Source organism: Chroicocephalus ridibundus, chromosome 15 (genome assembly GCF_963924245.1).
Source record: "Chroicocephalus ridibundus chromosome 15, bChrRid1.1, whole genome shotgun sequence".
NCBI classification, from domain to species: Eukaryota; Metazoa; Chordata; class Aves; order Charadriiformes; family Laridae; genus Chroicocephalus; species Chroicocephalus ridibundus.
The window spans coordinates 2,350,471-2,366,492 of record NC_086298.1 but is presented as its reverse complement, the minus strand read 5'-3'; the positions used below and the strand labels follow the sequence as shown (position 1 = coordinate 2,366,492).

General features: G+C 50.9%; 1 protein-coding gene across 1 annotated transcript; it reads left to right on the top strand.

Moving 5' to 3' along the window:
- Positions 1 to 2,235: 2,235 nt before the first annotated feature.
- On the top strand, positions 2,236 to 15,838 carry LOC134523870 (ectonucleoside triphosphate diphosphohydrolase 2-like). The gene is made up of 9 exons (XM_063353322.1): positions 2,236 to 2,395; positions 5,038 to 5,155; positions 6,823 to 6,973; positions 7,714 to 7,873; positions 9,483 to 9,710; positions 10,790 to 11,062; positions 11,898 to 11,993; positions 12,950 to 13,084; positions 14,121 to 15,838. The coding sequence occupies exons 1-9, from the start codon at positions 2,282 to 2,284 to the stop codon at positions 14,349 to 14,351; spliced, it is 1,506 nt and encodes a 501-aa protein (XP_063209392.1). The 5' UTR covers positions 2,236 to 2,281; the 3' UTR covers positions 14,352 to 15,838.
- Positions 15,839 to 16,022: the final 184 nt, after the last annotated feature.

Below are 16,022 nucleotides of genomic sequence, written 5' to 3'. Positions count from 1 at the left end.
CTGGCAGACAGCAATGAAAATGAGAAACGCAACCAAAAACAGCCTCACAAAGGAGAAGTGGCCTTTCCCCCTTCGCGGTTTGACCTTGGCAGGCCCATACTTCCAGGATAGCTGCTACAGAGTGGGGGGAAAAAAGCACCCTAATTTGTCCTTCATGAGATCTGCAGCCGGGCGCCAGGATTGTACAGAGCTGCATCAGTCCCAGCCACCGCAGAAACCCCTTTGGCGTCTGCCCACCGGTTAGTTTAACTATCGAGGCAAAACCTATGTGTTTTAGAGCCCCCCTAAGCCACTTGGGTCTGTCGACAGAACCCCGACACCCAGACAACAGAATGGACGTGCTCCGCTGTTCCGAGCCATGGGTCCTTCATCCCTCTCTCCGTGTCCCAGCTGCAGAAGCAGCCCCCGCACGGCTCAAGGTGGATGCTGCTCTGCTGATGGAACACAGCACGACTGGCGTGACCATGGCAGGATCTGGCAGCTCCACCATGGCTGTTGGATATCCTTAGGTGCTGATGATATATCGCGATATCGGTATAAACTACTGTGACCTGCCCACGGGCACGAGCCACCAGCCAACTGCCACAGTGTGAGCAGCCGCTCCACCCATCCCACGCGCAGCATTTCTTAGAGACAGGAGGATGCCTGGGGCTCCTGTGTTGTTTGCAGCACTGCAGCAAGCTGAATGCTGCACAAATCCTTCCCAGCAAAGCACCTGAAAGCCTGCCTGTCCCCCCAGGCAGACGCGAGAGCAGGGGCAAGGAGGATTGTCAGCACTCTGGCAATTTAATCCCTGTCTCTTTTGCAAAGTAGAGCACTGTCAGCCCAAGTGTAAGAAAAACAAAGAATCACAGAATGGTTTGGGTTGGAAGGGACCTTTAAAGATCACCCAATCCAAGCCTCCTGCCCTGGGCAGGGACACCTCCCACTAGACCAGGCTGCTCAAAGCCCTGCCCAACCCGGCCTTGAACACTTCCCACGATGGGGCATCCACAACTTCGTTGGGCAATCCATTCCACGGTCTCACCACCCTCATCTAAGACATTTCTTCCTTATGTCCAACCTAAATCTACCCTCTTTCAGTGTAAAACCGCTGCCCCTCATCCTGTCACTACAGGACATCTGCAGATGCATTCTAGTTGCTGACCAGCAAAATCTGAACTGGAGTCTAAACTCTGCGGGAAGATGAGGGAATCCTGGCACTTTGCTTAAAACAACTCTAAGACCAATAGGTGTGTCTACAAATACCACTGCAAGACCAAGAAGGCATCATTCATGTCATTCCTTTAGCTCTGCGGAGGCCTGGCTGAAGTCCTCTGGTGGGGACAAGATAGCCTTGCCAATAGATGCTCCAGCTCGCACAAACCGAAATATTTCTTTAAAGAAGTTGCACTTTTATTCCTAGACTCTGTCACGGAGAAACAGATGGGGACAGCCTGAAAGAAGCATCTCTCCTGGGACTAACACATTTTTCTTCAGAAATTCTGGTTTCAGGGATGTCTTCGTGGCACCGGAAAGGAGAAAGCGGGCGCGTGTTTTGTAAAGTCTGAGGGTCGGCTACCTTTCATGGGGAGGCTGTCGGGAAGGGGAATACAGGCACCTACACTGGCCTTCTGGGGGCAAAAGACCCGAGCAGCCCCTGCCGTATCCCCTCCTCCACAGCAAAGACCAAACCAGCCAGAGTCTCCTGCGGGTGGAAACCCAAATGTGTAGACGTTCTCCTGTCCCAGGTGCCACCTGAGAGTGAACAAAGAGGCAGGAGCAGTCTGAAGGAACTGGGCAGAACGCTCACGCTCTGCCCCAACCCGATGGACACGTGCTTGAGGGAAACACCCCAGGTCCACCCTGGAGCACGCAGATATAAAGTAAACCCAGTGACAGGGAGTTTGGTATTTCCACGCGCAGCATACCAAACGGATGAGTTTTGCCTGCTTTCTGCTTATTATACAGCTGAGTTAACCCCACATTTCTGTTTACCTCAGCCCCGCTGCCTGGGGCAGTTTCGAGGTTGCACCGATGCCTTTGCAAAGCTAGCACTGGAACAGGCATGAAGCCGTCGTTTTATTTACTGTGTGGAGGGATGGAAGGGAGAAGTGCCTGACGCATCGCAGCTTGGCCCACGCGCTCCTTGTGGTCCCTGTGGCTTGGGGCTGGGCTGAAGTCAGAGCCTGGCCCCGGCCCCGCCTTTCTCCTCTTTTTAAAGGTTATAAAAAGCAGCCGCTGTCAGTTTGCTGCTCCGCTGTTTCCTCTTTTGATTCTTTGCGAAAGGAGAAAGCGCTTCATGTCTTGGCGTGAACTCCTTCCCCCCTGGCTGGTGATCGTAGCGGGACTGACGGGCATCGTGCTGCTTTGCGTCTCCACTAAAGATGTGCCCGTCGCGCCTCCCAGGACCAAGGTAAGGGTGTCCCCCCCACCCAAGGGGTGGCCAGGCTGGGGGTCAAGCGGGGCAATAAGCAGAGGACCTTCTCCTCCTCTGTGGGGCTGCTTATTAAGGAGAAGCTTCCTGTTCCCTTTTGCAAGTGGGCATTTAAACTAAAACCTGTTGTGTTTTATTGCTTTTTACATTCGTTGTACTACTGAGTTAGTTACTAGCCCGAAACAACAAGCTTGAGGAGGGGACTAGAGCAAGGCTGCAAGGATGGGTTTGCATCCTGCAACATGCTGTAGATATTCGAGGCAAAAACAAGGCAACTCCTTTGGCTGGTCAGGGAATACAGGCTGGGTATCATCCAGCAGAGATGCTCACCACAGGCTGAGGAGATGCAGCCCATGTCAGGAGCTACCTCAGAGCGACAAGGGACCAGTGGTGTCCATGGAGGGAAAGAGCTAGGTCCCTCCTGAAAGTCAGATGGAATTTGGCCCTGAACTGCTGTTTCTGTCCAAAAAAAACCCAACCAAACAACCCAAAAAAAAGTAAATTATCTTCCATGCCTTCTCCTCTTCTGTCCTGTCTTGATTTTAACTGAAGAGCCAACCTGTTCTCCGCAGCGGGGTCAGATCTGCCTGGTGAGGGGGGGATTAATGCCCATCCGCTCTGCCTCTCGTGCACCGGCTGCTGAGGTGAGATCAGTGGCACGTTATGGTAGAATCAAACAGAAGTAGGTTAACCTGCATGTTTAGAGATACTACCCTTCCTCTACGCTCCTCTCAGAACCAAAATTGGATTAAAAAAAACCCCTCATTACTCCATGCTCTGCCCTTCCTGGTGTTAAGCTGAGGCAGAAACGCAGTGATCCCTTCTCCCTTGCGCTCCCAGCAGCAGCCTCTCATTTTGTGAAGCAGGAAAAAAAAAAAATAATCCATGTTTCTCCACCAATACCATTCATTTCTTCCTCTTCTGCGGCAGCCGACAAGTCCTTGCGAGAAATACAAGCTGTCACTCCTGTGGGAGGGTGCCAGCAGGCTCAGGCAGGGACTTCCATCCTCCTTCCGCATTTCTGCTCCAGCTCCAGTCCCACCAGTTCCTGTCCCGGGCGCTATGTCTGGTGCAGCTGGGAGCACCCAGGAGGGAAGCAGGCAGCCATCTTCCCTCGGAGGCTGCAGCCAGGCTCTGTCTTGTGCTAAAACCCTCCTGACTGTTAATATCAACCTCTCAGGAGGTTTCTCCTCCCACTCAGTCACAGCTACAACTATTTCTGTGCAAGATACAGCTTAGGCCACGCACCACCACGTACCCCCCAGATCTCACTAATTTCTTTCCTGTCTGTGTAGGAGATGTCCCAGTTTGGGGTCATGTAATAGAACCATAGAATGGTTTGGGTCAGAAGGGACCTTAAAGCCCACCCAGTGCCACCCCCTGCCCTGGGCAGGGACACCTCCCACCAGCCCAGGTTGCTCCAAGCCCCGTCCAACCTGGCCTTGAACCCCTCCAGGGATGGGGCAGCCACAGCTTCTCTGGGCAACCTGGGCCAGGGGCTCACCACCCTCACAGTGAAGAATTTCTTCCTCAGATCTCATCTAAATTTCCCATCTTTCACATTTAGAACCATTACCCCTCATCCTATTGCTACATGCCCTTGCTAACAGCCCCTCCCCATCCTTCCTGTAGGCCCCCTTTAGGGACTGGAAGGGGCTCTAAGGTCTCCCCAGAGCCTCCAGGCTGAACAACCCCAACACTCTCAGCCTGCCTTGATGTGAGAGGAGCTCCACAGGGGGGAAAGGAGGACACCATAGGCCAGCACCAGGGCTATTTTGAGCGTGGGGACATCCAAACCAGCCACAGAGCCGTGCTGCAGGTACCTGAGTATGGTCTCTCATTTCCTAACCTCACATACGAGGTGCAGCTCAGCAAGGCTCAGCTGCACCAAACAGACCAGATGCTGGGCTGCAAAGAGACTAAGAAAGCCCTCGGCCTCACTGCTAGGCAGTAGAACTGTCAGAGGACAAGGTGTTGGGAAATCTTATGGTTGCTGCTGCTGTTTCTGCCAAGACATAATCTCGGTCTCCTCAGGTGCCAGCAGCAGCAAGAGGTCCAGGCACACTCAGCTCCCACAGGGGCAAACCCAGCCCGTGTCGCACCACCTCTGCAGCTGGGCGTCAAGCGGACGTGGGAGTCTCGGCTTCCTCAGAAGCCGGAACAAGCCACAGCGCTCCAATTCCCGCACAAAATCCTTATCTCTTCAGCAAACCAATCCAGCAGCAGTTTGAGTCCCAGAGTCAATTGAGAGCCTGTATAGTGCCATCTCCCACCGCTTTAGGACCTGTTTTTCCTGAGCTCCAGGTGGCTCAGCTCTCAGCGGGAGCCCTCTGACTGGTTTCAGGAAGACCTACAGAGCATGCCACTGCAGCTCTGACGTATTTCTGGGTGTTTCTCCACTCCTACCGCTCCTCATGTATATTCAGAAATGCAGATGGTTCCCTGCAAATCCACACCATCTTCTGGCTTCACCCTTTCTTTGCCTGGAAAAAGCTAACTCAAATACTGCAGTGCAGGCCCGGGGGTTACCCAGAATACCTACACAATGCTGAGTAACCCTACAATAGCAAAGCAGCATGCCTTCAGTGGTGTTTACCTAGAGTGTTTTGGGATTTTTCCAGTATGGCATTGTTCTGGATGCTGGCCCATCCCGCACCATCCTGTTCGTCTACCAGTGGACCACCACCAAGGCAAACAAGACCGGGGTGATCAGGGAATGTAGTTCCTGTCCTGTGCAAGGTAAGGTGCCCAATTCATGCTCGGTGGTCTGTGGGACTGGCATGGGAGGGGTGGAAACCTAGAGATCTGTGCATGGACCATTGCTGCAATTTCCTCGGCTCCTGTATCATCTAGCTGTACACTGAAATAGCGCTGTGGAGCACAGGCTGCTTATTTTCAGCATGGTTCTTCTCAACACAGGCAGATTTAGCCGTACACGGCTGGATGTCAGAGCACTCAGCAGAAGCAGGTGACAGGTTTTTTGGCCTGCTGCAGGCAGGGAAGCACACAGAGGGGCTGGTCCTGATGTCCACATGGATGGGAGGCAGAGCCAAAGTTGCTGAGCTCCTCACTCAGGTGAGACAGCAAACAGCAACAGACACAAGTCTGGCTGCAGGGTGACTCCTGGTACCCTCTGCCTCCTCCTGACTACTCTAGCAGAAAGTGGTGTAGCTCCAGGGCGACAGAGGTGTGAAGACTCCAACCCTCTATGCAAGTTTTGACAGCACAAGCATGAGTTCAGTTTGGTCTTAGGTGTCACGTTTTGGAGAATACTGGGGTCTTCCTCTCTAGTTTGAATCGGTTCAGCCCTGCCAAAGCCAGCTGAAAGGGTTTCATGCATTAATGCTTGGGGTTTTCCTTCCCTGTCTCTCAATCGTGCTTTGATGTTGAAGCCTGATTATAGCAGGATGCCGGGAAACCCTGAACTCTCGGTAGCAGTGTGCTGTGGGAGGGCAGCTGCACAAGCAGCAGGGAAGAAGGTTTGTGCCCTTGCAGACTGTAAGCAATACAAACCACATACAGAAAGTGCAGTAAGGGCTCCCTGAAACCTTATCATAGATGTCCCTTCACTGCAGCCACGTTCACTGCCTGGGTTAAAATCAGCAACTCCAGCTCGGTGCTTGAAGACTTACTTGAACCTGCTGCTGCAGGTGCCAGCAGCAGCAAGAGGTCCAGGCAAGTCTCTCTCCTAGATGTGGGTAGCGGTCCCTGGTCTGCATGGCAGTGTGGTGACAGCCTTCGTGCGGCCGTAGGGAAGCCGCAGCTCAGCCCTACACAGGGCCCAGGAGAGCAAAGCACATGGTGAGGGAGTCGCGCAGCCAGGAAGGCAAGTGGGCCAGAGGATGGGGAAGTGCGGCTCCTTCCGGGTAGTAGTTCAAAACCAGCATTTCAGACCTCACTGAATCTTGCCGGACAGATGAGTCAAGGCTTGCACACAGCTGCTCCCCACACAGCACCAGCTTCCTCTGGAGCAGAGGTGCTTTGCTTGCAGGCGTGGGGCTCAGAAGCCACCTCCACCAACACAAGAGGAAGCGGAAAGCGCTGACACATCAGCTTCGGCTCTATCTGCATGGCAGTGTGTCTGCTGGCTTATCTTTTATAGTAGCTAAAGCCACGTTTCTTCCTCTGTGGGCTGAGACAGCATCAGCTGATACCGTGGTCATTTACAGGATGTCTCAGCAGCAGAGCTAGGGTTCTCTCTGTGCCATGTGGGATTTACATGCATGTGCTGTTTTGCTCCCTGTACCACATTTTAGCACGATGGCTACCTGGAGGAACTCCTTCATTCTGCCTGGGACAGGTCCTGCCTTTAACCGTGCCCTAGGACAGCAACCTCTTGGGTAACAGCTCTCACACTTCTCCCATGTCTTTCCTTGGAAAATGTCATTCTTTCCCCTGGTCCTCAGGTCTGAGAATCTCCAACTACTCAGATTCTCCTCAGGAAGTAGGGAAGAGTTTGGAGCTATGTTTGAACCATGCCCAGGAGGAGATCCCGGCAGAGCTGCACAGCCAAACCCCCCTCTACTTGGGAGCAACCGCCAGCACGGGGCAGCTGAAGTGAGTGAATGTTGCAAACCCACACCCCGAGATCAGCACATGCCATGCGGATCATTCTGTAAATGCATCTCACCTTGTCTGCTCTGCAGTGTGTTTCATCCCTAAGCTGCTAGTCAGGTAAACCTTCTTCAGGTCCCCACGCGCTCGAGGGGAGTATGGCATGGCTGTGTCTCCATACTGTCCCCCCAGGCAGCCATGAGGAGGACAGTCTTGCTACCGCTACCAGTCCGTGTAAAGTCTCCTTTGCAATTAGTGCTTGGGGAAATATCTGTCAGTCTGGAAGCTGAGGTGTTTTCAGTTTAGGTGAAAACCCACATGGGTGTGCAGGGGTGCTTCTTGTCAGCAGGTTGGGAGCGATGGTGGGAAGATCCATCTTATCATACTCGCTTTTGCAGACCCTGTTCTTGGTCACCTCGTTACTGGGACCTTTATTTCCTTTTAGACACTGGGGAAAAGTAAAGACTGGAGGGGCCCAGGTCAGCTGGCAAGACCACAGGATCCCTCAGTGGCAGAACCAAATTTTTGAATGGTGGCACAACTGCTCAAGTTGGCCCTCTGCTGTTCTTGACCCCAGTGTCATGCGAGGGGAGAGGGAAGTAGCAGCAGGAGTGGGATTGTCATTGTGCTACTACCCGAAGTGGGGAGCACAGCAGCAAGCCCTGCAGCTGTGCCCCCACTGCAGGCTGCTCCTGGCAGGCTCCTGTAACAACAGATGTGCCTTCTTTTTCTTTTCTGTTTAGCCTCACAAATCTCACCCGCGCTGACGGTCTCCTTGCAGCCCTGACTGTGGCCCTGAAGTCATCCCCCTTTGACTTTCAGGGAGCACAAATCCTGTCCAGTCCAGATGAGGAAGCATTCAATTGGGTTGCTGTTAACTATGTCCTGGAGAACTTCTTCAAGGTAAAGGACAATCCTGCCTGGGGAGTACAGAACTGAGCTAAGCACAACTCCCTTTAGCAAACAGCCACAGAGACCTGTGGAAGGATCGTTGAAGCCCTGTACTTCAAACTGTGCTTAAGCACAGCTTCCGCTGTCTTTTAGAGAAGGCAAGTTCTATCCAACACCAGCTCTGGGGGACATAACGTAAGGTGGTCAAAACTAGGCTGAAGGACCAAACCTCTAATATAGCATTTCATGGACATGTCCATGCAGTTGCCCTGACAGATGTGAGGCTTTCTGGGCAGCACATCTGGGATGCTCACATAGATAACCTTACACAGCCTGGCCCTGGGGTGTCAACAAGAATTCCGCAGCCCTGAGTCCCTGCAGCTCTGGCTCAGCACCACTTCACCAAAAGGGTTATCAAGCATTGCAACAGGCTGCCCAGAGAAGTTGTCGAATCGCCATCCCTGGAGGTATTTAAAAGCCAGGCAGACATGGTGCTGAGGGACACGGTTCAGTGTTGGTTTTGGCAGTGTTGATGGTTGCATTCAATGGTCTCAAAGGTTCCTTCCAACCTAGACAATTCTATGATTCTATCCTATAATCTTCCATAGCCTGGCCCTGGGGTGTCAACAAGAACTCCAGTGCCCCGAGTCCCTACAGCTTTAGCTCAGCACCACTGTCAAACAGGCATTGTCTGTACATGCTATGTCTGTGCCATGCTGTGGGATTGCCACTGCAGTCCATCTGTCCCATGGGACACCCTGTGGATGGTGGACAGAGAAGCAGAGTCTTTTGCTGCCAAAGCAAAAGCCCATCAAGTTTCCTCTCATTGAGACACTAGCAAGAGTAGAGCTGGGCGTCCCCAGCATAGAGACCTCGTCTGTATTCAGAAGGCACTTGCTAAACAAAAAGAACACATTTAAGTTTCCTTGCTCTACCCATGGCTTCTCAAGCCAAAGGGTCTCAAGAAGAACTCAAGGGCCAAGAGAAAGGTGGGTTTGATTGAGTTATTCCACATTAGTGAAGTGAAAGGCAGTTCTGATAACCAGCAGCAAGCACGCACTGGTTAGGGAATTGCCAGCCCTGCTGGCAGCAACACAGCTTTCCCCAGCTGGGGACAGAGAGCTTACACCCACCTAAACTACTAACTTCAGCATTGCCAAAATCAGTTCTGCAAGACTGCAGGAGATGAAACCACAGGGTTCTTCTGACAGGAGGATCACTTTAGCATCAAGGCAGCACTTGAAGCCCATATCTGCCCACCTGGAAGCCTCCCTCCCATTTCCCCCCCACCACCCTCTCTCCCCTGTTCCTACCTGCTGAGACCAGTAGCTTGAACAGCCACCCAGAGTGGTGGGCCCTGTTTGCTCTTGCTGGCTGTGGGGAGCTCTCTGTGCAGATGTACTTGTACAACGGCTCCTCTGTTCCCTCCAAAGCCACCAGTTCAGCATCCTTATGTCCTGCCTGGGGGGGAAAAAAAAAAAAAAAAAAAAAAAAAGAAAAACAGTTGGGCTGTGCTGCACCAGAAAGCTGCTTTCTCTCTCTGTGCAATAATGCTTGCATCTGACCACGACCCAGATGTAGAAGTCTTAAGAACTGATCTCTCTGGTTCTTTTTGTGTCAGTACGACTGGCAAGGACAGTTGGTCCCCTCCGGGAAGGGGATGGCAGGAGTCCTGTCCGTGGGAAGAACTTCAGCACAGCTCACATTCAAGGTGGAAGAAGGAAACCAGGCACCGAAAGGAGGAGTGAGGCTGCAGCTGTATGGGAAGACGCACAACGTGTACACTCACCACTGCCCCTGCCACGGCACGGACCAGCTCCGCAGCAGCCTGCTCTCTGTGCTCATTCAAGTGAGTATCTGCCACAGGGGCATTTGCAAGGCTCATGGATACAACATCACTGACAGTTGCACACAGGCTAGCTGCTAATGGGCAAAACGTCACTGTCTTTAATAGAGGGCATCTGCATCTATCTGAAAAATGCCAGTGCATTTGCAAAACATACTCTCTATGCCCAAACCAATGCCCTCCAAGCAGACACACAGGCACCGATGCAAGAATATCCTACTTGCAGGCTCCATCTGGCTCCTTACTTAATACACACGAGCACAGAACTGCTCTCCAGAGGTGCTAAGATCACCTTCAGGGTGGAGAGAAGCAGAGACTTCCCTTGGCTCCTCTGAACTGCTCCTCCGCCCTAGAAGAGGAGCCTAAACAGCAGCACCCAGGAACCAACTGGGATCTTCCATTTGGGGTATTTGTGTCCTTTGCTGAGAAGCAATCTTTAAAAGAGCAATATTTCACTTTGAAAATGCGCAGGTGTTTTGGTTCTTACAAACTTTAATTTGAGGGAGAGGCGTCAGGATCTGATGCAAACTCAGGAATCATTTTAGCCTCCACCAAAACTGAATTGCTCAGAAATAAACTACTTGCTGCCCATCCACTTGCCTCCCTATAAACCCCACCTCCCCTTACCTGAGACCCGAATGTCCCACATGGAGACCCACTTCATCACAGTTATATTGGGGAATTCCAAGAGATGAGAAACACTGCTTCTTCCAGGGTTGAGACATTTGGAAGGCAGACCAGAACAGCCTCTTTCTTGCAACGAGAAAGAGTACAGGATTCATTGAAATTTTATTTCTGGGCTAAGGGAGAGCAGGTAGGGCTGGGACGACTCAGCCTCCCACAGCAGGTCCCAGCATCGCAGCTTGCCCTGAATTCCGGTGGAGCTGGGAACCTGCTGCATCAGTCTTGCAGTTGACCGGCTGGGATAAGATTTGGCAAACCTTTTGCAGACCGTAAGCTTAATTACAACGTGGTGGTGCCAGAGGAAAACTGTTCTTCACTGTGTTACATTTTGTCTTCCTTTGTGAACCTCTAGGATGCCAATGTCCTCTCTTGTTGCCTGTTTTATTCTGCCTCTCTAGGATCAGAGAAGTGCTAAAACTGTGACTAATCCCTGCTGGCCCCTCACCTACTCCCAGGAAGTGCAGTGGCAATCGGTGCATGCTGGGCCTTGTGCTGTCAGCAATGACACGTGGGACATCCCTGGCCCTAAGGAGGTCTTCAACATCACCGGCTCCGGCAATCCCACCGCCTGTATGAGACTCATGCAAAACCTGCTCAACTCTTCCTCTTCCTGCAGCTTCCTCAAGCATTCCCCCAGCAGTGTTTTCAAGCCCCTCCGGACCAGGTTTCTGGTGGGTTCTTATTTACATTTAGGTAGGCAATTGGTATGGAGAATGCATGAAATAGGACCAGTTTGGTCATACAGTGGGAACAGCCACGCTGTGCCCTCTGCTAGCCAAGAGGGCCAGTGCTCTGGCTAACGCTGCACACATGTGCCCTGCTCTCTCCCTCTCATCAACACAAAGCTGTTCAAACATGGACCACAGCTTCCCACCAATGACTGCAGTAGGGCTTTCTTCATCCACATCTCAGCAATGTTTGCCTGCAAGACAAACTTCGGGGCTCCACAAAGCCATAACGGAGCTCATGTGAGCCAGCCAGCATAGGGCAATCAGGAGCTGTCTTTTGAGCAGGTCTTCCCCAAAATAAGTCTGTGGTGAAGCTGAAGATCCTCTGCCACTCCCTTAGCAAACATCTGGACATGCCCCACCGCAAGCATGCTTATATCTGAGACCCTGAATCTAGTGTCCAAAGTTATCGGGTTGTTAAGCCAGGACCAGCTCAAAATCCTAGGAAAAACTGAGTGCATTTCAGAGGGAGGAATTACAGAAATCTCCCCAGCTCCCTGTTCCTGAGAGCCTCCCATGGACATGGTCCCAAGGAGCATAAGGTCCTGCCTGCAGGGCCAGGAAGGCAGCTGCACGGAAGCTAGAAACAGTCCAGTTTCCATCTCCAGACAGTAACAGATCCTGCTTGTCTTCCTTGCACCCATGGCACCACCACAAGCACACAGACAGGGCACCCTGGCAACGCACCCCACAGCTGCTGCCACTTACTTTCCTATAGATGCAATGCAAGGACATAGAGCAGAGTCCAGCCTGATGATTGTTTCTGCTCCTCTTGTAGGTGATTTCTGAGGCCATGGACTTCATGAGAGAAACCGTACCCTCTCCTGACTTGGGCCAGGCAGTCAAAAGGCTTTGTGGAATGTCCGTCAAAGAGGTAACTGTGGAATAACTTAGTGCACAAGGAGAGTGAGAAGCAAGGAATGGTCTGTTGTACAAGCCCATGTGGTTCTGACTGACAGAACCATAAGTTACTGTCTCCCTCAGGGGAAAACTTGGAGTTGCCTGGTTTGGGTTTTTTTTTTTTTTTTTACATTGAGGAAACAGGCTTCACTTATTTTCCTTCCTCTCAAATACCAGCTGCTGCTGGTAACACCTGGACTTAATTAAATGAAAAGCCACCAGTACTGTTTACTGCATATTAAGGAGTAAACAGGAAGGCTGCCTATTCACTCCTGCACATCACCTCAGCCATCCTGTTATCCTCCTCTCCTTCAGTACAAGGAACACATCTGCTCAGACTCCAGGGGCTTTCCCATTTCACCAGGGCCCACAGAGATCAAGATGGGAGAATTTGTAAGTTCTTCCCCTCAGTCGGTAGCTTATGAGGTCACCCCCATTTACAACTACACTGAACAAGCATCCACAGTAACATTCAAATTGGACAATTTCTACAGGGTTTGCTAATGGGGCAGCAAAGCCCACAAGCTGCTCCCTAAAGCCTTCTCTTCTGCATAGAAGAGAAAGATCTTGTTGGTGCTCCTGTTGAGAGAAAGGATGCAGCATTAGCTCAACCTCGTTAGAGAGCAGAGAATCAAACCAAGCAGTTGACCTACGAGACAACTGTAGGAGACCTGGCTGCCAGCCCTGCTGCGCTTGGGACTGCCTGGTCTCTGATGAGGTGGGGACAAAGGCACTAAGAGATGACACTGGTTCCCAGACCACAGCCCAGGGTGTGCAGGAAACACAGTTTCAGCCTGCACAGGACACAACCCCCTCCTCCAGTCCCATAGCAGGAAAGGAGAGGTTACAGCAGGCCTGAAATTCAGCTACTGAATATTTACTTCTTTTATTCCCCTCCGCTGCCCCATCTTCGTTTGGAAATGACACCAGCTGGTCAAGGAGTCCCAAACAAGCCTGCATACACTTGCTGACTACTGCGTTGTGTCTGCCTTCATCTTTCATCTCAGTACAAAGGGATACAGCTTTGACTTTGACGGCTCTGTTTGGACTGCATTCCAGAAGAAGGTCAGTGGTATTTCCAATTAGGAGGGAGCGCTGGTTTCAGTACAGCCAACCTGTCTCCAGCCCTACGAGCCCTAAGCAGCTAGGTTTCTCCTGCAACATTTTTTTGCAAAATAAATTCACAATTATGATAAGCAAAAAAAAACAGTGTCAGAGAGCTAGAAAGCTCGTCCTCGCTGAAAAACAGATGGGACAAAACCTTATCTGAAGCCATACCATCTTTAACAGTCTGTGCCCAATGGGGAAGGAAGTATGGCTTGGTCACCACTTAATGCTAAGGACAAACCGCTGATAATATTTCCTGAGCCAAAAGATGCTGCCCTGCCTCTTTGCAATCACCTTTGTACTAGTGAGGGTTTATAACTGGATTACAAGGCCTGGGATTACTTCAGGATCTGGAGGCCCCAAGGAAAGGAGGATTTGATTCAAGTCCTCCCCTTCAGAAAAGGCAAGAAAGCCTATTCCCAGACCTCTCCTCTACTCACCAGCAAGGCAATGTCCCACTGAGCAGGGCCTCATCAGCGACAGCGGTTCAGTCAGCCACACGGTGATGATCAGACCAAGGCAAGATAACAAGGTTGGTCCAGGGTCCATGCAGGGAGCCCACTCCAGAAAGCCAGAGACAAGCTACCTGCAACATAGGTCTGAGGCTCCTAGGCTCACAGGGCCAGAGACAGAACTCCCCACAACGTAGACTTGAGGTCCATCTGGGAAAACCAGGCAGTCAGCAGGAGAAGGAAGAGCACCCACCTCCAGCACAGCTCAGGAAAGAGGGAACTGCCCAAGCCTGAGCTTAAATGGAGCTCCCAGGCCCATGGGCAGAGGGGGTGGGTGGAAGTGCCAGGTGAGGCTGGTCAGGGCAATTAAGGCCTATTAGCGCACTCAGGGCACTGAGAGTGGGAGAGCTCTTAATTTCAAGCCTAATCCTTGTATCAGTCTCATATAAAATATATGAGGCCTTGGGCCTGTGCACAGAAACACAGCTGGGGTCCAGGCTGTCTCCTTCTCTTCTGACCTCTCCTCCTTTTTATTTCAATAGATGGGTGGCACGTCCTCTGGCTGGACTCTCGGGTACCTGCTGAGCCTCACCAACTCCATCCCCCAGGACAGCCCAAGCTTCCTCAAGGGGATTGAACCAGGGGTCTGGTCTTTGCTCCTCATCCTCTTTGTCACGCTGCTCACTGGCTCTTTCATGCGCATCTCCTACCGAGTGATGGTCAAGGAAAACAGCTTGAGTAACAGGAACAGCAGTGTTTTTGATGACAACTGACCATTATTTTGGGACTTGATACTCTTGCCAGAGGGCAGTTAAGAGGGTACATACAGAAATCACGCAGGTGTAAGTCACTGGAGGTCACCAGCGATTCTCTTGCAGGACTCCCAGAGCCTCCCTGCCTTATTTCAGCTTGCTAACACTTGCACTACCGTACTTTGAGACAACAGAGCCTGCTCGGCAGGAAGCCTGTGCTTCCCGGTGGATGGCAAGCAAATGTTCAAATGTCCAAATGAGAACAGCCTGCGCAGATCTTGCCTGGGCTGCAGCTGAGATTACTCACGTCAACCTAATGAAATGATGCCTCTGAGCAGGCAGGCCCTGAGCTATTGTAAAGTTAATATTGAATAATCCTGTCTAATCAGGAGAGCTGGTGTCTGAAAACGGTGCTCTGTCCTCTTCTGTGCCCACAAGAGATGTTATCTGCAGTATCGCCACTAGTGAAGACTGGAACAGAATTACAATATAATCAGAATGTAACAGCCAGCTTCCTTCCATGTTCTCAGGAAGAAAGCAGGTATTTTCTGCCTGCTACCACTGATCTGCCTGTTCTTCCGCCTCAGTGACAGTATCCACGTGTCCCTTCCAGTGAATGCTCCTGCTGAGCGAGAATCCTTCAAAAGCAATGGGCTTTGGTCTTGGTCTCTACCAAATGTGCAGAGCATCAAACAAGAAACAGAGGGCAGAGAAGTGCAGCTGAGTTCCTGTCTCAGCTGAGTCATGGGAATGCAGGGTTAAAATTGCCAATTTAAACTCTTTAACCAGGACTTGAATTAACACATTTCGTTTCACATTTACTAAAACCGGGTGCATGCTGAGCTGAAGTTCCCCAGTTCATTCATTTGCACTGAACTGCTTGTCTCGCTGACTCTGAAAGTGAAGTATCTCATCTAATATTGTCCTTTAGACAAGAGCAGACCCAGGAACAGGAGCTTTCCTAATTGTCAGTCCAATGACTTTCGTATTAGACTCTGACCAGAGTTACTTTCTAATCCAATGCTCAGGCTTCCTCTGGGACGTGGCAGTCATTCCAGCTCCTCTGCTCTGCTCTGCTTATCTAAAGGATGAGGTGCTGTATAAATCCCCCGTGTTATTGTGAAGAAAAGGGATGGATTCAGACTAACACTGTCCTTTGACTGAAGCATTTAGAGTTCACTTCTTGGATTGCTTCAGAGACTTAAATGCACAGGCTGTTAAAAGCCCAAGGGATAAGTGTCTCCTACTCATTTCAGACCACTTTAAACAAATTTAAATGCTCACAGATGCAGTGATGTGCCTTGCAGGATTTTTAAAGCTACCGTGGCACACAAATCCTTTCAAATCTGATTATTAATTACTTGTGCTCCCAACTAATATGTAGAACACTCTCCTATCCCCTATAATATTGGGGTATTCATAAATTTTCTGGACAATTAATGAAGGTTTGGAACCTGTCAGTCAAGTTTGGAGGGGTGTGGAAACAGATTTAAACAAGCTCCATATTAATTTCTTTGAGTTGCACGTTAGATATTTTTAATTATATCATGTTATTAAAGATGTTTTAATAGACTGTCTGTGTTATTCTTGGCAAGAGAACAAAGCGGGGGTTCTATTGTGAATACAGAGAGGAGGATGGGGGATGCTGATCTGGCCTCTGTTTACTCAAGAGCTGTTATGCTGTGTACTTTC